This window comes from Calliopsis andreniformis, chromosome 10, assembly GCF_051401765.1.
Source record: "Calliopsis andreniformis isolate RMS-2024a chromosome 10, iyCalAndr_principal, whole genome shotgun sequence".
Classification (NCBI taxonomy): domain Eukaryota; kingdom Metazoa; phylum Arthropoda; class Insecta; order Hymenoptera; family Andrenidae; genus Calliopsis; species Calliopsis andreniformis.
The window spans coordinates 18,570,435-18,596,979 of record NC_135071.1 but is presented as its reverse complement, the minus strand read 5'-3'; the positions used below and the strand labels follow the sequence as shown (position 1 = coordinate 18,596,979).

The 26,545-nt window shown below is 44.9% G+C and overlaps 1 protein-coding gene across 1 annotated transcript in view; it reads right to left on the bottom strand.

Annotated features, from left to right (window-relative positions):
• Positions 1–2,671: 2,671 nt before the first annotated feature.
• LOC143185004 (uncharacterized) overlaps positions 2,672–26,545 on the bottom strand; it is a 241,252-nt gene continuing 217,378 nt past the window's right edge. The window contains exon 4 of the mRNA XM_076387682.1: positions 2,672–2,809. Coding sequence (XP_076243797.1) covers positions 2,698–2,809 — 112 coding nt within the window. The 3' untranslated portion in view covers positions 2,672–2,697. The remainder of the gene's footprint in view (positions 2,810–26,545) is intronic.

Below are 26,545 nucleotides of genomic sequence, written 5' to 3'. Positions count from 1 at the left end.
GTAAAAGATGTCGCGAAGAATATCCTTATTTTCAATTTCGTTCGAGTACTTATATTTCTTACTGATATTTATTCTTATATTAACTAATTATTCCAGCTAACATTCTACCATAGCGTGGATACTTAATTCCCAGAAAAACTGTTCGCGCCGAATCAAACTGTGCCACTTGTTTCCCTGATTCAATCCAGCGACGTTCGTTCGTTCGATCACGGAAAATCGCGTGACTTTTCCGCGCCGCGAGCTATTGTTATTACCATTATCGCGAAATAATCGACGATAAAGGGAAAGGTAATCACATTAGGGACCGATGTTGCAACGAAGATTTGTCGGCTAATTCGCCGACGAATCGATCCGCCGTGCATCGAATTCTTTCGCAGCGCTCCGTGTTCAGCGCGCACGCAACGACCGATGATCGCTGGACACGCATCGATGCCTTTTTCCCATCGCGTTGTCGTCGATTCGAACGCGAGCTCGCTTCAGAGGCGAGCAGGCGCTTCTTTTCACCGCGACCCGTCACATTCCTGCGAGTGGAGTAGGCCTGCGCGTAGATTCTTCGCGATTAATGGACCGCGAGATTCGAGGTTGTTTCGAGGAACAGAAAAGGAGCATGGCCGTGCTCTATCGGTAATTGTTCGATAAGAGAAATTAGAACCTCATTTCATTTATTAACTGGCGTGTTCGTCGATAGTGGAAGCTTCTCGAGTGCATCTCAATACCTGAACGATTTCAATATTCAAACACGCAAATATTTCAGAACAAAAAGTAATATAATTACTTAGAGTTCTGAGAGTTCTTTACTTTTTCTTACTTTTCTTTATTTTCAACATGAACCACCTACGCACCTCGAAACCTCCGAAGAAGTCGACACATCAAATCACCAAAGTTCCTTCATTCGTATTTTTCTGCGTGGGGGTTTCTCGTGGCGCACGAACATCAGGCAATTTTTCTAGGTGTAGCTTCCTGCCTGACGTCACAATTAGCCTGATTATAATTATGGTAGAAAAAGACAGGCACTCGGTGAGCGAGCAAGAAACACGCATGGCCAGAATCGGAGAGAGAGAGACAGGCAGTCGGAGAGGAGAGGCGAGAACGAGATGACGGATGAGGAATGCGCGCTAGAGGGGCGGGGAGACACGCATTAACGGTGTGGCGAACGACGATCGAGCTGACAAGCGAGATAATTAGGTGGAACGAGACAGGACGTGCGCATTAATTAATTAGCCCAATCTAAGTCCACTTCGCTTATTGCGCGCGCCCGTACGCGGACTCGACGCGACCTCAAAACCTATCCGCGCCGATTTCGTGAGCCACGGACTCTCGAAGCCTCGCGAGCTCGCGTTCAACTTGAAGCCGTGTACTCACTGACTTTATAGGCTCGTAAAGAGCAGGAACACACTTCTCAGATTGATTAATTTTTCGGTGATTCCTGGGTATTTATTTTCTCGAACTTGAAGCTGAAGGAAAATAACAGTAATTCATTTGCCCATTCGAGACACATTACACAGTAGCCAGAAAAAGAAATGACATATACTCTGGGTCATATAATAAAGAAAAAAAATATCTGCTTCTAAGGATCGTCTTATGAGAAATTTTCCATCTCGAAAAGGTTCATTTATTTAATTTATTTTATGAGAAATATACCTCTGATGTGAGTGAAAATTAAATTAGTTACAAAAAAGATCACCGAAGATACTCTAGGATTTCTTCATGTAAAACTTCTTATAGTTCAGTCTTCTTTGATTAAAAATGCAGCTTCTATTCTATGTACTTTAAACTCTGATAACTAATATATACGAGCGTTTGTCACACATCTCACGTGGTCAGCGAGCAGTAATTCGCAGTGTAATAATTCGCGCGACGGTACCACGGGATCCGCGGTACCGATTCTCGCTCGGCATTAATCAAGCTTAATTCTCGTTCGTTAATTCGAGCCGGATGTCCCGTTTCCCTTCTTCCTTTCCTTCGCCCTTGCCTCCTCCGCTGCTTCGTCTTTCTCCTAGTGGGCGTACCTCTCTGTGGGCTGCTTTTTATTTATTTTTTTCTTAAACGGGGACGTTTTAGCACCCGCGCTGACTGGTTTTAGGCTCGCCCTCCATTCCGATAAAGGCACGCACGAATCGGGCACAGTTTTAGGCGATAATAAATGTAGACCTCGCCGCGCGACTTCTTAACGAGTGTTAGAAACTTGACTAACCCGATGCATTATTTATGCACGTTGATCCGCTGCCTTTTTGCTTTTATGGGAAAGGGTTGAAGAGGGGGAGTTCGTGGCGTTGGATTCCTCGGTTTATGAGTATGCTAATTCCTGTGACACGCGGTCGCGTTTCTGGCTGCGTCTGTTTCGCTTTAGTGGTTGGGAGGGGGCTAATCAAGTGTGAGACCCTGTGCTATGCTGTGTGTTAATTGGGGAATATTTCTTTTTGGGGATTTCGAATGCAATTGAAATGAAAAATAGAGAATCACAAGTGGGAATTTATTTGATTAGGCAGTGCCCAAGCTTTAAAATTGTATCGACATTTCTCGTTAAGGAGAAGGTATTCTTAGACACTCTGGTTACAAAAATATTGCTTCCTGTTTTTCAGTTACAGTAATTCAATTGTTTCAGTTTATTTTATGAAACAAATGGACTGCGACTTTTTTATTTGGATGTGGGGAGTGGTTTAAACGCAAAGTACAATAGTTAGAACTCGATGAAATTTATCCGCCAAAGTTTAGCGAGCAGCTTGTCCAGCGATCGAGCAACGATGCGCAAACTGGTCTGCAGCCGATTTCGAGCAGTCCTGGCATCAGCTTCAGCCGCTCTCTTGCCCTGAAAAATAATTAATTTATGCTAACGAATGAGAAGCGTAACGGCTGGCGCTCTTAAATTCGCGCCATTGAGCGACCAAGTGTCCGTAAGTCCCTCTGAACGTCTCTCTTTCTCTTTTCTTCTTTTCTTCTTCCTCTACCCCTGTTTCCCTTCCCCCGACTGGTTTCTGCCGAACTGTTCGGAACTGGTTGCTGTTCCAGAGGCGAGCCTTGCTTCGACAAAAGGGATGCTGGCTTCATTATTAATTATTACTCTTAAATACCGGAGTTATTTCAGTTTGACATGTTTTTAGTTCACAGAGAAAAGAAAACGCAGAATTATTAATAATTATTGTAATCCATAATTCAGTTTCATTTATCTGTAAATACGTGCACGTATTTCTTTCTTAAATATAAGTGTGTTTTATTTTATCATTTTTAACGCCCGTAATCACTTTTTCCAATAATTCTACGTTGCCCAGAGGCAGTTAGTCGACGTCCTTCACCAGTAACTCTGCAATTAATTTTATTGGCAAAAATTAAACTGTGCTACTTTGGCTCTGTTCGATTCCCTTGAATCCAATGGGTGATTTCCTCCGAGATTTGGCATACTCTCGAAACGGGTTAACGTTGCGCCAGAGGGGTGGTGCCAGAGTGATTGCGCTGGTTTCAAATTGAATCCACTGTTTGTTTTACGATCCAAGAATGACGTCGAAAAAGAGGGTTAATCCTTCTCGATACAAATTCTGCTTATCCAAGCTGTTAACACTTCAATTACAGCGTAAACTATCAGATATCAGATTTATATAAATATTAATAATAACCGTCTTTCATAATATGTAGAATGGACAAAGATACCGTAACCGAAGTAGTTACATTTGCTTCTGGTAAATTAAAACTATTTAAATACCTCGTACAAAAATCACCGAGGGGGAAAAAGTTTCTAAGAGATCTGTGCCGAGTACAATGCAACAGCACTAGTTATGGCAACAGTTTCGAATACATATTTTCAAGGGTTTCCAAGAGACCGAGTTCGCTGCATTCATCGTCACTCTCCCTCGTCAGCCATTTTCGCTTAATCTCTTTTCTTGGGAAAATTAAGTCGGATTCAAGCGCAGTCGTTCGAACATAACTCAGTAACAATGCATCGGTGAGAGGACAGCCTAGGCTGGTCTTCCATTCCGCCCCTCTGCCACCACTCCGAGACCCAACACGCTCTCACCCCTCAGAGAAATCTCATCTAACCACCCTCTGTTACCTGTGCACCCCGCCTTGTGAAAGAGACACTTTCGGCTGAGTATTTCCTTTTCTTTTTGCTCGTAAAAAATGTTGCATGGCAGTGGTGCGTTCCTTTCTTTTGTCAGTGAGATATTCTTGATGATTTTGGTATTTCGGACGCAGATTCCTTTTCCTTTAGTGGCTCCAAAGCTTTTACGTTTGGAAAATTTTAATGTTTGAACGTTTGAATATTTGAAATTTTAAATATGTGAAATTTTGAATATCTGAATTTTTGAATTTTTGAATTTTTGAAATTTTAAATGTTTAAAAATTTCCAAATTCTACTTAAAATAAAAAAACAGCTGTAGTACAGTAATAGGAATTGTCACGTATCATTTCGTGGCAGCAGCAGGAATTTTGCAATTCCCATGTAAAGGACTGGAGTAATTAATGTCAGAGAAACGAAGGACGCTCTTAATTAAACATAGCAATACACGTGCAGGTAGCGTGCCATAGAACCTAGTAATTTAATTAAGTAGTATGAAGTCGAAGGAAAGTCTGTGTGAGGAGGTTCTCGTGTTCTCCGACTCGGAAAGTGAATGTAGCAAGTTGTCGTGCAGATTTTTATCGTAATTAACATGGACAAAGATTAGAATTAATATGGTAGTCATTACTAATAAAAAAATCGCTATTGAAAAACCATCAAATATGAAGCTAATTTCCCTCGAAAAGTTACATTCTACAAAATCTTGAAGAAATTTGACGAAAAGCAAATCTGAATGTTCGCAAAACAGCAGTTCAGAAGTCCCAGCAATTGTGAGACCCTTAAAATGGAAAAATCCACTCGAAATGTGGACCTCTTCGCTCACGAAATTTTCAGCGTGCATCCGGGATGAACGAGCGATAGGGTGAGGTGGGCGGGTACGATAGGAATTTTATAACGAATAAAATTTTAAGCGCCTTATAAAACCTGGCAAGTGTGCAGTAGCAGTCTGTAATATGGCTCGTATATCCGTTGCCCGTGCCTCGACTCGTGTACATAAAGTCCCTGCCTGTTTCTCTTGCTCCTCTCTGCGCTTCCGCAACCCCTGCTGTCTACTCTGCATTCTCATGCTGTCCTCCCTCTCCCTTTACCTCGAGCTTTCCCCAAAATCTCTGAATCTTTTTCTATTCACTGAACGCTCGAACTATCGAATGCGTCGATTCCATTCGTCAACTCTGTCTCTCTATGTTGTGGCAAATACATAGCTTTGTGAAAATGTGTTACTAGCCTCGCTATGGACTCATTTTTTAATAACTCTGTGGTATGGTTTGAGGAATTCTTATGTATTTGTGTATTTGAAATATTGAAAATTTGGTAACGTGAAAATTCAAAAATTTGAATATTTGAAAAGTATCTGCTTCCTTCTGCTCGTTGCTCATACCAAGCCTGTGAGCTCACATCGAGTAATTCCAGTTTCGGCCTCCAAGAATCATAGTAACAAGCGTATAACGAGAGAGCGCGGTATCGAGTGATTTCCCCAACGAGTGCTCGATATTAATCACACTCCTAGGCGTGTAATGTATTTTGTAATATCAGGTTGCTACGACGGGGTTACTTCCCACTTCCTTCTTTTTCTTCTCTCCCCCGTTCAAACGAGAGAAGCGCTCTCGCCGAGTCTATTACTAAAATAGTAGCAGCGTTGCATTATGCGTGACGGCGTGAAACGATAACGGCTGGAAAGGCGGCGTAATCGATCGAGCGTTATTAAGAATATACGTGGAACGCGATAAGGGGCCGCGGGAGAGGGGGAGGAGGCTGTGAATGAGTCGAGTACGCGAGAGAGAGATCAGAGGAAGCACGGTATAATGACACAAACCGGTCAACGAGTCAACATTGCGCGTCTCTGGCCACGCTGGGTGAGGGGTGAGATATAAATCACAACACTCGGACATTAGAGAAAATTGAAGAAAGAAACGTTGAAGGGAGGAAAGAGAGAGGGAGGAAGAGGGAAGGTGGCGCGGAATGGGAAATCGGAGAAAGGAATTCGTTCCTTTTGGAGCATCGACTGCGTAAGAAATGGAAGTACGCGCAGTATCTACTTAATTGTCACAATATTTCTGTCCCACTAATTTATGGGATCTTGTCATCGTGGTTTTTCCACGGCTCGTGATCGATGGTTATGCAAATGTTGTGCCGTTGTACCTCATTTCCTTCTAACGTTTCTCACTGTCCTCCCCTTCGTAGGCAGGGGAAACGAGGCGACAGTCAACGATTCCTAGAACACCTTCCTCGTTAATTGGCCACTGATTGGGCCTGGTTTGCGACAATTACTTAAGTGGACGCTCCTATGCATGGTGCGATTTCTACTTGTGTCATGGTTGATTAGATTGAGGTTATTTCGTTAGATCGTTGTGGCTTGTACTTCGAGAAACTTTGGGAGAATTGTAGTAGCTGAAGTCTGTTTCTAATAATAATGGTTTTTTGAAAAGTGATGTGTAGTAGGAAGAGAACCTAGTAGAAAAAATGAAGAAAGGCAGAATAATTCAAGAATTTTCAATTAAAAAAATTTTTAGAATAAAAAATTATAAACGTACAAAATCAAATTTTCAAAAATTCAAAAATTCAAAAATTCAAATTTTCAAATATTCGAAAATTTTAATTTTTATATTTTCAAATATTTAAATATGTACTGGAATCTTAAATTTCGAACTGGATGCAGTGCACACCCTTTGTCCTAAACTTACTTCAACGCCCCGTCTCTATGCAAATAAGCCCCATATTTCTATTTACAAATGATATTCCATATAAGTCGCATTTATGTGTCGTGCGTGCTACGATCAGCTCGATCTGACCCTGTGTAAACCACCTCAGGCCCTGAGTAGCCCTGAGCGCGCTTACCTGAGCCCTGAACGCGTCTACATCACTCGAGCTAGCGATAAGAACGCTTACTTGCATAGATTTTTTCGAACCATAGTCTTTTCCTGATAAACGGCCAGAGGGACCAGTGATAGACGGTGTTTGACTAGCTAACACTGTGGGCCTCTGTGAAAATTAATTGTATAATCAATGATTTTACAATACTATATTATGTATCTGCGTTCCTAATTTAAACGATAAATTAATCAGAAAAAGTGATCGAAAGAACAAAATTCAAGGTGTGTAAAATTTGACTAGTCATCTTCCCTGTATGCGTGTGTCATCGAGCAGACTGTAGAAGGTGCCAGCGAAGAAAAGCTCGCGTCAATGAATCGGTTACAAGTTGTATGGTCGATCCAGCCGATATCTCGGATGAAGATCGACGAACGAGCTTCGACGGCGAGCGTAATTAATTACCGAATGAGGAGGAGCCCGAGGACACCACACGGCGTGACTACTCAGCATATACTCGTCATAATTCTCAGAAATCTCCCCTCTACAATCCCTCTCGATGAGTCTCCAGTTTTGGCTCGATACTTGACACCACCGTTGCGCTGCTAAATGAAACTCAGTGTATTGTGTTTTGACAAACGTCACACCTGGTACACAATTTTTACAATGGCAGAATGTTTGCCAGGATAATAGTTACTGATCTTCTAAATAATGCCCCTTCGTTATAAGCTCACAGTTTCTATAGAGTGCTTCCTTTCATCAGTAAACAAAGAAGTCTATTAAAGACCAACACTTTCATACGAAGCATTGAGTGCAAATTTACTAAGCCACATTTTTCCTGAAATTGAATTAGTAGCATCAGTTTATTACAAAGAAACCCTATATTTTAAATCGCCTATTTTTCCGACTAGCGGATACGGTAGTGGATCCTTATATAATCTTCTCCTAAGGCAGAATTCTTGTTAAACAATTCCAATCCTCCATCAGACCCAACGTTGGAGCAACGTCCCTACCCCAGAGATCCTCGACTTAAAAATACATCTCGCGGTGGAACACCTCGCAGGAACACCTGCCACGAAATAATAGAGGGAAGGGGGTCCACCATAAACGGTACGAAATTTAGATGCCGCTTTATACCGCGGTGCGCGTAAACTCTGGCAGCGGACACCAGCACTGCTGCTGGGCCTTATAAAACTGCCTTATGGCCCGATAAATTCCGATCAGCCTACCGAAATCCCCGAAGGCCGAGATCCTCGGGGGCAACCGCCCCCCCGTGGACGCCACTGCATTATCCTTCGACGCGTAGTTTATCCGTCATAATTCTAGGAAAAGCCTGGGCCAGCTCGGGACAGGCACGAAGGCGGGCCCGACGACACGGGGACCCCGTCATCTACGTGGAGGGTTAATGTATGGAAATGCATTCCAGATCCAGGATGACCGGTGTCATCTCGGGTCGTCGGGGCCCCATAGCCCCTGGCTTTTTCGGTGGACTAGTAAATCTGTTTCGTAGCTGGACGAGATGATCTCGCGCTGCTGCACGACGAACTCCCTCCCTCCTCCTCTCGCCTCTCGCCATCTCTCTGGGCCCTTCCTCTCCCTGGGCCCGCTTCTCTTCCTGGCGTTTTTCAGGGCCAGACCCCGCAGCGATGGAATCCTCCGACGTGTCGAATACCTGGAAAAATCCATTCAGAACGCGATCTCCTTTGTGTCGCCAACCGTCGCCTTTTTAGGGCGAGCGTGACTCCGTCGCAGTCGCGCCTGCGTCGCTCGGATTATTTGTTAAGATTATTTTGACGGTTCGGTGAGAAGGTATCGGCTGTTCCTAGTTGAGTCTTTTCTCTCGAGGCGAGCTTCTTTCTTCGGGAGGGTGTCGGGGGCCTCGCAGGGGGCTGGTTTATTGGCTCGGTGTGACTGGAGAGGTGGAATGCTTGGGAGATATTGAGTAGGTTTAGTGATTATTATTGAGGGAGTTGTACAATCAGAAGATGAAGAAGGAATGTAGTGGAGTGTTACTTTAAACACTCAGGTTTACACTTTATTTTTTCCATCAGAGCCTATCGATCAATCTCGCCTGAGAAATGACTCCAGTTATCAACTGTGCCCCTAGGGGTACCTCAATGTATTTAATAATGTTTCCCGATAACGCGACCCATCGTTCCCAGGCTATCGCGAGCAAACTCCGCGCAAGGGCATCAAAAGCGTGTTCTAAAAGTCCGAAGCAGCCACGGTTCTAATTATTTCTTCACTCGTTATCTGCCGGCACGGATCTGGCCGACGATTCTGGCGAAAGGTGGTGTTCGCGGCCCCGAAAAGCCGTCCCAATCTGCGCGCGCGATCTTTCCAGCCTGGCGAAACCGCGGGAGATTCGCCGAGGAGGAGGACAAAAACGACGGTCGCCCGGCGGTCTTGTCACAGGCGAAAGTGACGCGCCTTGTTTACACACCTGTGCCCCGTGCGTGAACAGTCCATAATAATGCCAGTTTCACACGGGCTGGCACCGAGTGCACGCGTCGCCCTGCCTGCGTTCACGCTGTCTACCTGAGCCCACTCTGTTGGAATCGACTAAACGAAGAAGAGAGGAGCGTTTCTCAGTTGACGTTCCAGTGGAATCTAAGCAAATTTTCACGATTTTACTCAGCACAGTTAGAAATAAGCGGTGACCGTAGTTTTTGCTTTGAGAATCTCTCGCGTTTTCTCTACTCTTACGTGTAATTTTAGTATTCTGAGTATAATTACTGTCATAGAATATTATTTTATGAAGCATCTATGGTAGCATTCTATAATAAAGCCGCAAGAAACTAGCTGAGAAGAATCGAGTGTACACAGAACGATTCATTGGTCTTTGGACATGGTCCACGGGATTTTAGCCGGGAAAATATAAAACTATAGAGACAGGATGCAGAAGGATCCCCGCGGCAAAAGGGGAGATAGGTTCTTTATAAACCAGTCGGTAGCCTCGACAAGACAGCCGACATCCCCGCCCTTTCGTAGGCTAGATTTGTAACAGTACCCGGCAAACCAGAAACGAGGCATCTTTCTCTTCCTTCAACTAACGTCTAAGATATGACGTGGTCGGTTGAGCAGTATGCAGAAGGCGAGGAACACGGAGTTTACAATGATAAGGACGCGTTAAGACTGATAACAGGTAATGGATAGGAGACGAGTCTTATTTCTTTTTGCTTATTGCAGACGAACAGGGCGATATTACAGGAATATTTTTCAATTTTCGTTTTACAGGGTAAATAAATTATCGATGCTGTATTCTTCGCGAAAAATTGTAATTGATGAGAGTTGGCTATCTAAGATTCTGCAAATGATTAGGGTTTGTTGGATCGCGAGTACATATTGTTTCGAAATTGTACTTCACTGAGTGTTCATTTCATCAATAAATACCATTTACTATTTATAGCAAAGCAGTGTTGAATGTCTCTGACTGTACTCTGTAAAGGAATGTTTTTAAACTCTCCTTGAAGTGGTCAGTTCTTGACGAATCGCCAAAGGGAGTGCTGGCATGTTTATTCATGTCTAATAGTACAGCGTCATTATATGGAAACGAAGCACCTGGTTATTAAATTATAGGTCTGCATCTCTCCTCGCACGGGGCTATGAATTCATCAGGCCTGTACGGCCTAGCGTTTCTGATATATCAAGGAAATCTTTGTCTTTTTTACCTCGATAATTTCACGTGATTCTATCGAGTTAGAGTAAGATAAAATAGTTGTTTGACAAGGATAATTAGACAATTAGACCAATCTTCTTGGAGTGGAAGAATTTTTGAAGGGGCAGAATAGGGGCAAGGTTTGTGCACAGGCTGCAACGGTGTACGTGTGAAAAGAACGGTTTAACGTTCCTCTATAATAATGTTTGATCAGCCTATCGATTCTTTTCGAGCAACGCTGTGGCAATGCATGCGCTCCACGCTCGAGGGAATTGGCTTCAATCTAAACGAGCCGTAGCCACAGACACGGCCTAATCACTACAAGGATATTAGCTAATCTCGACCAATTAGACGTAATGGCTGGATTAAGACGGATCGCACGCATGCTAAAATTGAATATTATATAATCCCTGCCAGAACCACGCTACGTTTCCCACGTACGTACCGCGAACTCGGACATCATTAACTGTCGGTTTCTACCTACTATCGTCACGATCGTCTATGGGACTTGAGGAAAATCAGACTTATTAATCTGATTAATTGTACACGCTCAGAAACGCGTGGGAGCAGTCATAGGTTCTATCAAAGCAATCCTAGTACAGCAGTAGAGTATGGACAATTTTTAACGAGTGACGTTTCTGTTGTCCTGCAACTCGTCATTCACAAAAAAGCGAACAATAGGCCGAAAATAATAGAAATACGTAATTGAAAGGAGCGTGCGACACGTCGACAGAATTTCACGCGGCAAGATGGAAGATAACGTATAGTGTTTGCGCGCCTAGGGCTATTTATGTTTGTAAAACGCTTGTGGTATGACGATCCACCCGTGAATAATTATCATGGTGGAATTATCTCGGTTGGACGTTATTAGAAGACACGGGAGGGATTCATGGAACGTTTATAGTTTCCAACAAAAAGCCGACAGGGAACCATGGTACCATGGTGCTGCGTCACTTCCTAGAGGCGGAGGACGCATGGGCGTTCTCGAAACTCTGCTTTCCCTTTCGGTGATCACACCCTCGTGGTCACGTTCCTAATTCGATACCAGATAAGGGAGAATTTCGACACGGCATCTGTGTTTGTCGTGGAGCGTCTGCATGTCGATCATTCTGGCCGCCAGAGGTTCCGAGCAAACGACAGTAAGGGCGCTATTATCGCCTGTTTACCATATCTTACCTTTCCAAAGATAACGATTATCTCGAAGGAGCGTCTTCGAGGCACGGTGAGGTACACGTTTTGAATGGTCTGGTGATTCCTGTTGGAGATACTAAAGAGGAAGAATTATGTATAATTGTCGAGGGGATTTTATGTAGGCATTTTTTCCTCAAAGAAATCATTTTTAAGGAGAATATTACAAAAATCGTGCAACTTTTGAAGAACTTTATTCGGGAAATTGCTTTAAGGTAAACTGATTCTAGTAATGAATATAAGTCAACTAGAGCGCTACTCTATCTAGATCAAAGTTGCAATAAAAAGACCAATGTCGAGTGTTTGTCCCCCTTATCGATTTCCGCTTGTTTACTCCTAGTCACCTATTTTACAATGCTTGGTACCAGCTAGTACACTCATATTAACTTGAAACTCTTTTTCCACTTCACCTCGTCACACTACCGATAAACCTACAGCAAAATATTCACCTCATCCCCCTGTTCGGCTTCCCACCTGTAACAACCTCGTTGCCCGTAAATTTGTCACGAGGTCACCTTCGATCACGAGCACGTGTAAGTCATTTAACAAGATCGCCGGTTACTGACCTTCGCCAAGCGATCGGCAGAGGGAGGAAAGTGGACACCAGAATTTCCAGCAGCCTCGAATTCCTCGAACCTGACCCAGCCGACAGGAGAAAGATCTCTCTCCTCTCGTGGATGGTTTGTCGGCGGTCGGACGACAAGCGTTCCCCAAACACAGAGGGACAAGGCCAGCCCCCGGGGGTGGAAGGCAACAAGTGACCGCAAGCCAGACACACGGCCATCAGCCTTCTTCCTGTTCTCTCCCCCTCTGACTCCCTCTCTCTTTTGCTCTTTCGTCGCTGGTCGACGACCAGTCGGTCGTACGTCGACGACAATCGATATATCGACCGTCCACGGGAAGGCAACGCAACGTCCAGCTTACATAAGTCGACGTACGTGCGTCGTGTGTGTCGTGGCTGGCCACATGCGTGGCTCTGCGCGCGCGTGCTCGCGTGGAAGAGAGAGGAAGTGGATCGGTATCTTACGTGAATTGCGGTAGGCCACGGACACGGCCGTTCATCCGTCTTCCCTGCCCTTCGAGAGCCTGATATCGATAGCGAGTTTACACTCGTTCGAAAATTGCGCGCTTTCTGGCTACCCGATCTAGCGGGCGCAAACAGAGATAGCGGGAACCCTTCTGGCTGTTTGGGGAGTCGCTGCGATAGGGTCTGCTGGGGCTCTGGCCTGGGCCCAGGAAGTTTAATTGGACGTACCTGGAATGTTACAAGGGAAATCTTTAGTGGTTGAGTGATCAAATACTAGGGAGATTCGAATATTGAAATTTTTAAATAATCCAGTATTTGAATATTCAAAATTTTAAATATTGCAGATTCAAATATTTAAATTTTCAAATGTTCCAGTAATTTAAATATTCAAATTTTCAAATATGACAGTGATTTAAATTTTCAAATTTTCAAGTATTCCAGTATTTAAATCTTCACATTTTCACATACTTATTCCACTACCTAACTATAAACCTATAATCTATTTCATTTTCAATCCTCCTAACTAAAATTAAGAAGACACTATCAACCCTTCCTTCATAAAAAAAACCCATCTGTTCCTAGCACGAATTCCCGCGTAAAATTCCGCTTCTGATCAAACGAAGAATCCCCAAAAGGAGCGCAGGCTGTGATGTACGAGTTGCGGGGATTCGTTAGCGCGGCGCAGGGGTGGAAGGGGGTGACAGGGTGGCCGAAAGAAAACACCGAGCCACTGTTATTTCTTTCGGGTTTTACACGCCGGCGTCCCGACGTGGCAATGTTTTAGCGTATTGATCCGTTGGGGTTTAGTTGAGCCGTGGCAAAAGTGGCGGGGGTAGTTGCCGCGATGGGGAAGAGGGACGGCCAGCGGGGGGTAAAAACTGGACGCCGGCACTTACTCGCTCATAATCACCCCCCGAGCCACTCCAACCACCTTCAACGACGCCACGTTCGTTTTTATAGTTACTTTTTCATTTCGTGAATTTTTAATGCTGAAAGATTTTTCGTTGTGCTCATTTTCATTTTTTAGTCACATTTGTTCGCAAAATTTGTTTTTAATCGACTTAAATACATGGAATCTAAATATCAAGTTGATATTGGAGTATGTTATTTAAAGTAACAAACATTTTCATGAGAATGTTGTCACTAATACGTGTCTTCCTCTGTTTGCAGACGGAGCTTGTACTTCTACGCTGGCGAACGTATTGGGTATGTGCATATTTTACTCATTCTGCTTCATAGTTAAATGGGTCATTAATATGACAGAGTAGCCTATTCTAGTAAGACTAGGAACCACATCTACGTGAAAAAATTGCGAATAATTCACTCTGCATCGACACCCTCGCAGTTCTCGAAGCCCTCTCAAAGCCTTCTCAAAATCGGTGCATTAAGTCCTCCCTCCCTCAGCGCGTCTCCTTTAATTTCCCTCTCGAGAAAGCAATAAACAAAGGTAAGTGTAGGTGGTTGAAGGCGCGCGTAAAAATAAAATAGGAATCGCGACGAAGCGCGTTTCTGAGGGAGTCATAAGGCCGCGACAATGCGGTTCGAAACGGGTCAAAGGAATGCCTCGGTTTTTCTCGCTGGCTTATCGGCGAGGAAAATCGGAACAACCCCGAGGTAGGCGCGGCGCGAACGTAACCGTGTAACACACTCGAGGTGGTCGTTGGTACGCGTGCGATTACTTACTCTCCATCGGCGAATTAACGACGAATCACCGATGGGAAAACCGGTTGCTGGGGCCGAACGGCACGCAGCCTAACGACTTCTCTCCTCGGCTTCAACGGGCATTCCAACGGCACGAGTTCGCCCCGCGACGCGAATTAATGGAAACACGCCGCGGCATGCCGCGCGCGCTGATAAAGCGGAACGCGCGTCCTTCCCTGCGTATCTCTTTATCCCTCGTCGCCGCGTTTCGTCCACGACCATTCCGCGTTTACGCAGATCTCGGCCCGCTTTTTCTTTCTGGCCAATCGCCTGTTTCTTCTGCGCCGTGAACCCTGACAGCGGAGGGATCGCTTGGATGCTTTCGATGGAAATGGGAATCGGTCGTTTAAGGTAACTATCGCGATACGCGAAGCATCGCTCATTTCTTTACCATGGGGTTTGTCTTTACTATGGGGAGGACAAGGTAGAATTGTTTTTGGTTGGTTCTTCTGCGGCGTTGATGCTTGATGGAAGTGGAATTTTTCTGGATACTGCATTAGGAGCAGGTGAAAACTAAGGGACAGGGGGAATTTCATTTACGTGGGTGTTTTGTGTCATCTGAGGTATCTAGTGGTAATGATTGTTTTTTCTTATCGAGAATTTTGATTAAGGAACATATTTTAGCATTTAGAGATATGTAGTATTCGAGTGGTAGTTGTGGTGCAAAAAATTAGAGCTCCGAGTACCGTGGATAATATCTCCTAAAGGAGCAGTAAATGCTGAAATGATCACCATAGTGTGTGATTTTTATTTCCTTATATAAAAAGGTGTATTTAAGAAAAAACAAAACGGTTAGCATTTACGAGGGATTACATTCATTATCTTATTTATTTCCTTTTTAATAAGAACAGTCTCTCTGGGTGTTACTTGTCAGTTACTTATCAATGCCAATGAATATTGAAAACTACTTAGTATGTACTGATAATCGGGAGTTGTCCGACAAGTTTTTCTTGCATTCCTCAAGCTGTTACGTTCTCAAACAAATTCCTTCCTATTCAGTCTATCTTAAATCGAAGAGAATCGAAGTGAAAGAAATTATCTTCGGACTTATATCTACAAATTATATATTTCTTGCTCGTTTCTACGACTGATCGACTCTTAACCCTGTAAAGAGATGTTTATGATGTGATCAGTAGTATAAATATGCAAAAGTCGTTGAATATTTGAAAATTTGAATATTTAAAAATTTGAATATGATAAAATTTCAGAACTTTCAATGTCCTCTATATTTTAAATTCTGCTCCAACCACGTGTATCAGTCGTCACAGAACAGCAAGCACAAGCTCATAGCAAGCAACTACCATGTTCACTGTATCGATCAGTAAATACTTCAGCAGTGTACGCTAATTTCCTCACAAAAAAGCTAAACGATCTCTACAAATTCCAAGCTAAACAAGCAGCCTGCTACGATCGACTCCAGTCACTTATCAGTGTCCTCCGTAACTCCAATTCCTGAATGAATCAAAGGTCGCCGATATCGTCTTAAACGAGGTCATTTATTAAACCTCCAGCTGCAGCGATTCTTTTAATCAGCCCCCTTCGAAAAGTGTATGCAAATGGTAGAAAGTACTAGCATCGAACCATGCATCTCTTTCCCTCGGCCAACGAGGCGCGGAGCAACGCGTCTTAAAATGAAACGATTCCATATTCACGCATGAGCGGGATCGTAGAAGCTCGTTCGAACGCGAACACGCTCGCGGGGAAGGTGGTGGAGAAATATCAAAGGAAAGAAGCCAGCCAGCGGGAACGTACGCATCTGTTTCCTTTGCGGCAAATTTCTTCCGCGTCTAACGGCCGAACGCCCGTGACGATAAATGATTTCGTTCGCGGGGAAAATGAATATTTCCGTTCGCCTCGTATTCAATTTAACGCGTTCGCCGATCCCGTTCGAATTATTCCTGGGGATTAACTGTAATTATCCGCGTGTTCTGCAGCATGCCTAACGACTGTTATTTTTGACCGCACCTGCTTGCAAGGCACTCGATAATCTTTCGCCGCGGTATAATTGCTTCGAGATTTCAGCTTCCGCGTGGGGAAAAATTTCAATCGGATTTCGCGGAGGCTTAATGGAGAGGCTAATTAGAAGACAAATTTTCGCGGAGTAAGTTACCTCTTGGCAGAGGTCGTTAAGATACTTCAAAATTTCTTACGCTCACAATACGATACACACGTAACTCTAGATTAATCTAAAGATCTAGCTTCAAAATTCAAACACACTGCATTTATTAATACTGTAATTTGCCTTCGCTAAACCAGTATATTCAGCCAGCCTCCAGCATTCAGGACATTGAAATCACCAACAATATCCTCACATAAGGCTCCATTAGCAAATCCTTTGACTGGCGCAAATATTCACGACCTTAAACCCACGAGCATGACTTCAGTGACATATTCATTTCTTCGCAAATTCTCCCATCAACAGACCTCGTACACCAGCGATACCTGGACAGAGTAATATTCATTATCATGAGCATATCATTACACACAGTACGCAGCTACCACTGTCAGCGAACATTTACATCTCGGTCAGTGTTGCATGTCACTCAAAGTCGAAATCGCATAAACCTCTATCGATAATTCGGACGTGGCGCCATAAAAACGAGCAAACGATAGGGTTTAGGCCTGCTCGTGGCAATAAGTCGAGTGACGTGTGCGTAATCGCGCATAAAACATACAAGGCTGGCGTACGCGGAAAATCCAGCCGGCTGTTAAGACGGCAACAAGATTGATCGGGCAATAGTTACAGCATCGTCGCTGCTACACTATTACCCATCCGTCCGAGGCCGTAATTGAACATAATTTATCGTATTTCTTGACCCCATTCAGAATCGATATTCCGCGCTCGCCCGGGCCCCGTACATCAGCGACAATGTAGCAAATTAGCTCGGTTCGTTTTGCCTTTTACTGCCTAACGACTCGAACGGGGCATTCCAATGGCACGAGTTCGCCTCGCAACGCGAATTAATGGAAACAAGCCGCAGCGCGCGGTGTGCTCGCTGATAAACCGGAACGTCCATTTCACGGGCTTCTTCGTCTCCTCTCGAATGGCTCCGACGTGTTCGAATTAAACGATTTCGTGTTCGCGCGTGGCAAGAAAAAGGCCCCGATGAAACACCTGCGTGGCGTCGCGGCTTTCTTTCTCCTCGCTCCTCCGCTCCGTTCCCTCGTCGATTTTTTTTTTTTATCGCCGGGGCATAACCCGCGTGATCGCTCGCAATCGTAGAGAGGCCGCGGCTTTTTCTGCCGCACCGCGCTTCGTTCCCTCGCGCTGGAATTTTACTAGGCGTGAATCGACACTTGGCGTTATTAGGGTTGCCGTTGGTCATGGGACAGATGATTTGAGCTTCATGGTTCGTGGAGCTGTTTGTTGCCTGGCTTGTAACGTCAGGGAAAATTGATTTGGTAAGGGTAAATCGTGATTCTGGGAGAGTATTGGTGGAGTGGAGGATTGTTAATCATTAGGTGCGAGAAAGTCGGAGAAAAATTGCTAGAAAATTCCTAGAGACACTCTACGGAGCCTTGGGTAGCCTCTGGTATGAGGGGTAGGGCCAGATGCCGGGACAAAATGTCTTCCAGTGATGTCATAGAGTAGAAGAGTAGAAAAGCGATTTTCTATTTTCTGATGCCACTGGGAAACATGTTGTCCCGGTATATGGCAACAGTGGGTACGAGAGCGCAGGCACAAAGAGGTTGAGGAATCCTCTCGATTCTCCTTTATCGGCAGCAAACGCAGTTTCTCGAGAAGGATGATAATTTCTCGTCCAATAAAAAACGAGTTTAATTACTCGTTAAAAAGGCACAGGTCGCGATAAAGCTGACTGGCGTTTTCACGCGGCTTCCCCTTCCTCCCACCTTCTGCATTCCCCTGTCTTCGGCCAGGACCTTATTCACATCGAAAAGGCTGGCAGTCGGTGTTGATCGTTAAAAGCCGTTATTACGAAGAAAAACAACTCTCTCGCCTCTCTTTGGCCGCCATTTTTCTTGGCTTTCCTCACTAAAACGCAGTTCCTACAGCACGGCCGACACTTTACGCTGCCACAGACAGGCTAACGACTTCTCCGCTTGACTTTAATGGACATTCCGCGCCGTGATTTTACTCCGCGATTTGAATTAATGGAAACACGCTGGCATCCCATTTGCACTGATAAAAGCAGAACGTCCTCGGCCGGCCGATCCGCCTCCTCCCCCTTTACAACCACTCGAACCCTCTCTATCGGCCGTCGAGGATTCCGCCGCGTTTACATCGCGCCGAGATGCTGTTGGATTAAGCGATTACGCGTTCCCGCTTATACGAGCCTCGAACGGGAGCATCGATCACTCTGTACCCGTGATTCCCGGGAGGGTTTGTGTCCTGAACGATTCTGAACTTTGTTGCTCGCCAGCTTTTCTTGCGCCTGCTTCTAGAAGAGAGAATGGTTATTGCGGATCATTGGTCTGTCGAGGGTTTTTCACTGGATTTTAGAGGATGAGAGTTCTTTGCTAAGGGACCAGTGAATAAATAACGTGACAATTAATGAAATATAAAGGGAAGGAGAAAAAGATGTGGAGAAAGAGGGACATGTGAACAGCACGATACTGGAACGCTGCATGATTATTTCCCTGAGTCATTCGTTTAAATAGTCACGTTTAATAATCAATTCATAATGCGCTCTTGATCAAATAATCAACTTGCCATGTGTCAACAGAGGATTATGGAAGAAAGGCATAGGCATTAAAGTTTGTCAAGTATTTTATTTTGACCTCGACTTATTATCCTCGTAAGCTCATTATTTTGTGTATCCTCTGCGTATAGCTCGAACTGATTTATATATATCAAACTAAACTCGCTGGCTCCTTTAACAAAATCGACATTAAAACAGCCATTACAAGCGTGAATTGAGTTTAAAGGCCAGCTCCTCGCTATAAACTCATCCACGAATCACTTTTAATCCTACAGCGAGTGCGTATTCCATTCCCAAACATAAATGAGCGACTGTCCAAAGCAAGAAGCGCGTGCGCGATCAAAGGTGGAAGCCAGCCGAGGACGAGGCAATCCCGTATTGTTTCACAGACGGAAGTCACTCTTTTATTACGAGACACTTCCTGCTCCGTGCGGGAGCACACGGACGAGCCTGTTTACACCGTGTACACGCCACGTGAACACAGGTAACCCGTCTCTCTCTCCTCCACCACGCGTCCTCGCAGTCTTCCCTTCTTTTCCCCCAGCCGACAGGTATCCGCGCTCACCTGCGACAAGAATACCTGTGCACGCAACCGACGAACGCGTGGTTAGCCTCTGTCGCCCGTAATTAGAAGATCTGTTAATTTCTATGACTAGCCAAGTGAGCAACCTCGCGAGAAAGTTGCAGTAGCGACGCGAGGCAGGGTTGCCGCACGAATTCCCTCCTTGGGTATAGTAGGATTAAATAGTAGGGAAACTGGAAGTCAAGGGGCTTGTTTGAGAATTTCTTCCCAAGAAAAAACACAGTACAGTAGAACACTCGTTACTTCTCTCCCCACCTTCCAATTTCCTCCACCATACGCAAGCAGGGAATTTGTGTGGCAACCCTGATGCAAGGACTCCAGACGCTGTAGAAGTTCTCCAAAGCAGTGAATGAATGATTAACTAACAGCGAGAACTGCTATTAATCAGGCTGGTAATTAAGACGGAGCGACCGCGAAGGGATTCTCCAGTTTCCTGCAACGCGGTACTTGGATTCCTGCGTGGTCGAGTCGACTGGAATTCGCGGGATGCGTGGCCAGCGTGATTCACACGGTGCCAGGGAGTCCGGTTTGGATTAAGTGAAACTGGGGATAACGCTGCAGACCGAGCTGCGGGGATGCTGGACGCATCTAGAGAGCGCTGATAGGAAGGGATTATTTTTGAAATTTCTCCTGCGAGGATGGGGGTGGAAGAGGCTTGTGCTTGTAGCTTCAGCAGATAAACTGTTAACAGAAAAATTTAAGAGGGTTGAAAAAATAATTTCCTTTATCTGTAATAGCTATTAACACGTTGCCTGCCAACTGCTAGATAACTCGTCATTTCTGTATGTGAAATTAGATAGCGTGCAGTCAACGTGTTAATTACCAGAAAAAATTGAAGGCACTTTCAGTAATTATTTATAGCCACCAGGTCCCACAATCTTTCCCTGGGTCCAATTTTTGTTCCTTCTGTTAAAATCCCGCCGACTCGGTTCAGCCTTATCAGTTTAGCAAATTAATGTAACGAGAGGCCGGATTAATTGAGGCCCTACGTCGGGGAGGGGCAATGTGTTGGAATTAATTAACCAGGCCCTGCATACGTATAATTCAGGGGTGTACACGTTGATTGATTAAAGCCGATTTCAGGACCAATCGATCTATAAGGGCCAGGTCGACGTTCCACGGGCAACCATAAATTTGCACCAGCTATTAAAAGGAATCCCCCGTGTGTCTTATCGTTCATTTATAACTGTCCGCGGGTGTCTCATTAACGTCCCTTTTCTCGGAACGGGATCGCGAGTGGCGACAAGAGCCAAAGAAATCGCTCGAAATATCCCCGACCGCTGGTGAAAACGAAAACGGGACAGGGGGCTGGCGGGGGTGGAGGCCTCCAGAAGGGGCACAGTTACACGTATCCCGCGATACACTTGGCTACTCGTAAACAATGAACGTATGTAAACAATTGTCAGCCGACGATGTCGGGATTAAGTCATCTTTTGGCACGCACGGGTAACCGCCGCGACAATGCTGTCCTGAGTTGTTTATGCGACTGCAAATCGCAGATATATGCTGGCGGCGAGTGGGCTCACTGCGCGGATCTTTGATATAGACGAACAGGTTGCGACAATGAGCTGTGGAATCATTATTAGGAATATTGACGGCTTTATTGTGTGGAGTGGTGTTACACGTGGCGATTGTGGGATTTTTCTTTTCTTGCTGATGGATGAGCACTGGAAGACTTATCTTGTGGAGGGGCACAGTTTAGAAGCGTTAGAAAAGAGAAAATGTGAATATTTGACAATTTGAGTACCTATTTGGAGTTTGAATATTCGAATATTTGAATATTTGAAAATTTGAAAATTTGAAAATTTGAAAATTTGAAATTTTTAATACGTTACTATTTTACTATATCAGCTTAAGTCCTTTACTAGACAAATTCAACCCTTCTGCAGTCACCTCCCCTATAAAGTACAATAACACCATAAATCATGAAACAGTCAATATGAATCCAGCAATCGTCTTCAGAAAATTCGACTCCATTCGAGACGTTGGAAAAATATCCGCACCAGATCCTAATTAATTATGTCGAGAAACAATTATCCAAGAGGAATGCGGCAGAGGCAGCAGCGCAGGGACCACGTCCCAGACTGGGCAGGGCGTTCGAGCTGCTTTTCTGGGAAGACACATTATAAGTTTTTCCCCGGGGTTAATTTCGCCGGCGATAGCTAAATCCTTTCTCTCTCATCCCCCTTTCGCCTCCTCGCTCTCCTTCTCGGTCGCTCTTTTATTCCCGCGCCGCCCTGTCCCTCTGCAACCCCCTTTGGCCAAGCTCGAACTAAGAGCGGCTAAGAGTTGGTAGGAGCGTCTCTATGGTTAATTAAACGCATAGATCACCCCCTCTCTCGCAATCTCCACCGACTCCTCCTTACACTCACCCTTCCCACCTTCCTTCTTGTCCATCGTTTCCTTTTTTCCTCCCAGCAACCCTGCAAACGCTTCTTCCGCGTTATAAGCGTGCATGTGCGCTCCTCTACGCCAGTGCCGTACAATCTTCTAAGGATTTTTCAAATTCTTCCTTTTTAGCACAATAAGGAGCACAGGTCTTGGGGTTTCTAAAATTAGGAAAATCTTGTAGCTTCTTTAAGGGTTGTTTATTGCCAGGGAGGAGAGTCTGAGACGCCAAGAATATTTTTATAGTTCAGATTTATTTATAGGAATAGCCCTCAAAAAGGAGCCAAGATGGAGTGAAATATTGAACTCAAGAAATATCTACTTGTTTTCTAAAACAGTAATCACTGTGAATACAGAAAGCTGAGAGGTTAACGCCCCTGCAGCCTATCAAGTCCTCTCCACAAGTATCCTTATATGAGTGGTCATGTCATTCGATAGCATCGCGACCCAACTGATCGAGTTCTCCCACAAAATTTCTCACGCGGCCTCGCCTCTTTTTTTACACGGTTTTCGAGAAGCAGATCGCGTACTTCGAACTTCCTCCTCCACGCCCACGTGCTGTAAGCGATGGAGAAGAGGGCGAGCCTCTGTAGTGCATACCGGTTTCTCAGGAAGGCGTAACCTCTGCCTGAAACTACCGTCCACGCTCATTATCGTTTACGCGGGTAAACCCGTAGTCGATTCTTCGACGCGATCGATCCTTCGACCCGCTCGCTGCAGCGAAACGCACAGTTGCACGCTCGCGACGCGTCTCCTCGCGCTGCTGTTTCACTTTGGTTACATTTTGTCAGAGGTGGTATCCCATTTGCAGCATGACACAGATTTAAATTAAAAGTGGCTTCACATTGGACCTATGAATACGATATAAAGATTGAATCGTAAGAATTAAGTGGGACAGTAGCTGCAGAGGACTCTCAAACTTGAAAGGCGTCAGAACATCAGCACTTTCGCCAGACAGAATTAGTTAAGACTACCAAGAATGTACTGTCATTTACACATTTTGTCCTTCTCTTTTCAGAGTTCAGTTGTAACGATTCAGTATAGTTTAAAGAAATATGAATTTTGAAAAAAGACAATTGTAAGTTAGGGGACTCGCCTACAGTTTTCTCTCGCTGTAAGCTCGCGTCTTTGTAACGATAGCCGTGGCAAAAGGGCTAGGTGCATCGAGGCTGTCGCTATTTTATATACGTGTTGGAACGCGCGATTTACAGAGGCGCAAATGAATTTGTTCAAGAAAGGCAAGAGGGATTCAATTCTCTAATGGACCGACGTCCATAAGTTTCATCCTGAATGCGACGTCGAGGACATTACTCCGTCCTGCGTCGCTAGGACGTTCTAGCAATCGAGGCCACCTATGCAAAAAATGGCCCCGCCTTTATTATTACTTTGATTATTATTTGTAATTTATTCCATCGTCGTTATCCTATTTCTTTTCACTCGGCTCTCTGTTTATATGGAGCGAGACGTTGATCGTCAGAGCGCGAAAACTTATCTTCAACGTATGATTATTATCCACTCATCGTGGGCTAATTTTGCGACTCTTCAGCGAGAAATTTTTGCAGTCATTTTCCTTTCTATGGACATACCTCTGCCGCCATCAATCTTTGGCGCTGTACTGATTACAATGAGCATTAATATCGGAACTTGGAACGATATTTCTGTGAGAGTGTACGAGAAATTTCATGATATTTATTTTCAAACATTTCCGGAATAGAAATAATTTGCTAGCAGCGATCGGATGAATAATTTGCTCGTGAATCATTTTCTAAATTCAAGCTCGTCCGAAATTAGAAATATGTGGGTTATTACCTGTCTCGATGGATTTGATGTGAAATAATTCTGTCCCGATACGTATACAGCGACACGCGAAGTATAACAGAAGTTACATGCGCATTAAACTAGACTTCACTTGAAAACTGCATTTCATCTATGATTAATTTCTCTTACGTGTCAACTGTCACTTTTAACCCTGTTTCATGCTGCGCCGCATTTCAGCTGCGATAAAATCTAATAAACTGGTCATATAATAATATTTCGTTGGGGAGAGATAGCACGAATACGCTCAACTGCAGTCGATGACAGAACACTCTGTGACAGAAGGTAGCCGAGACACCCGAGAAATCAAACTGCTAATTACAACTCAGACGTCTTACCCACCAAACAATACTTCCCCAATTACATTCGTGAGCCCTCCCACTCTCCTTTTAGCCCTCAATTTGAAGTCGCCCAATCCTCCCAATTACAACAATCTCGCATAATGTTTCAAGGCCCCTCGAGTCTCCTCGACTCGAGACGTCTTCGAAGTCCACGTCGAGCCTCGTCCCCCCGAACTTCAGCTGGCTCGTCGAGAATCGCGCACAGAGAATCCCCCAATAACTCTCGTCGAGTCGGCGTGAATAATGCACTGGATAGATACGTCCCTGGGGCCGAAAGAAGGCTGAGGAGACGAAGGAGGTGGACGGCCAGCAGGGCAGAGGATATTCTTATGAATCGATGAAAGAACCGCGAGCATGCGCGGCGGAATCTTAATAACTCATGCGATACCACCCCCTTCTTCTGTTATCCAAACCCCCCGCCGCTGTTATCAACCTCCGGCATCCGTGTTCTCCGCCCCCGGGAGCAGATACGCCGTTATAATATGCGTGTAGCAAGGTCGGGGCAAACACGGGGGCCTGGGCATTCCGGGCGTAGTTTCGCGAATATCTCGCGCATAGTTGCCAGGAACAGGGCCGAAAACGCCCCCGTGTCGCGCCTCCAGCGCTCTTTTCTGTCACCGAAGGAATCCACGAGCGCTGAGGATGCATCGAGATCGCGCACCTGTGTCAGAGCCTTTTATGATCGCTCTTTAGGGTCGTAGGGTGCTGTGGGTCATATTGTATTGTGGGCCACAGTGTACTGTGGATCATAGGGTACGTCTGGTAGAGTTGGTAATTGACGTCTGAATCCACTTTTGTCGCTGCCGTAGGCACTGATCAGTAGATGAAACCGAGTTGGTCAAATAAGAAAAGTTTAAGTGGTTTGAGTCTGTGATTGTGACCGAGTAGGTTGTTTTTTGTGTCCCTGGCAGCTATCTGCTTACGCCTGCCCTTAGCTACGGGCATTTAACGAATGAATACTGTAGCAGGTACTTGTCTGTATTTATGTGTCTTAGGATTGAAATCACTTGTAAAAGAAAATATTTACTTAAAAAAGGTAACTATTTATTTTCTGTATAATTGATTTGAATCAGAAGGCACAGAAGGGAAGACAAGTACCTTATCCGCGGATTTAGTGCGACCTGTTCGCGCTGGATTTACTGCCCGAATATCGCACCGCTCCATTTTTGCTGCCTTCCTTTTTTCCTTTCTTTGGCGGCTCCACCTGGCCACGCAGATCGGAGCTCGCACGCTCGGTCTCGTGACGGCGCAGGGTTAATTATCCTTTGTGCATCAGCTGTGTCGTCGGGGAGTTGGTAAATGAAGGTATTTTTGATTAACGCTGGGGACGCTGCACGAGAGCATTCTTTCTCGGCGGCTCGCTTGGTGGAAGAGGAAAAGAAAAGGGGGCGAGCAGCTGCTGGAGAAATGGGTAATATTGAAAATGGGAATTATTAATAAAATTTGAGGTTTTGTGAGAGCTGAGACTAGGTACGAGGTGGGGGAATTGACACTGTAATAAAATATTCTCTATTTTTTGAGAGGGTTGTATAAAGACCAATTTTCAGTAGGTCATTTTTCTGTGGTTCAAAGTAAACTCCAAAGCTTCACAGTAAATGTGACTTTAAAGAAAGAACATTAATAAATCGAAAAGTATTTCTTTCCTTAAGTATGTGAAGAAATATATTTTGCTATGTGACAAAATGAGACTCCTTAAAGAGTGAGAGACTCTCCATCCTTTATTCCTCTCCTGAGAGAGAGAGAGACAAGAAAGTAGACTACCTCCAGAAAAGAAATAAGAATCCTGAAATATATCAACTCGCAGCGAGAAATAGCACAAAAACAAATCCCCTTAGATCCACATCCCCATCATCCAGGCGTTATCCCTGCTTGATCACTCATCCTCCCCATTAGGCTAAAAATCGGTTATAAACATGCCCAGTCGCGATACGAAATTACGAAACAGCCAGACACGGTGCAATTATACCCATCACGAGGGATCGTTACGCTCGTGGAGAACACCGTGACACCTTTCCCAACAGGATCACAAGGTGTGAGGGGGGAGAGACGTGGGGGGGACGACGGAGCGGTCGAAAGAAAAATCGTTAACGCGTCGATAAAATAAAATGGAAATGACGCGTCGCGTTAAGAGATCTCCCCGGGTGTTTGGCGCGGGAGGGGGGCCCGCTTGAGTCCCACCTCGGTCCCTACGCTCGCCTGGAGGGCGGGGCGAGGGGGCGAGGGGGCGCGGGACGAGCACGCGAACAAATTAGCCCTCTATCTGAAACAACTTCTTGGAATAGCCGTTACTCACGGCCACGAAGATCGGGGCCCGTACTGGCCGAGCG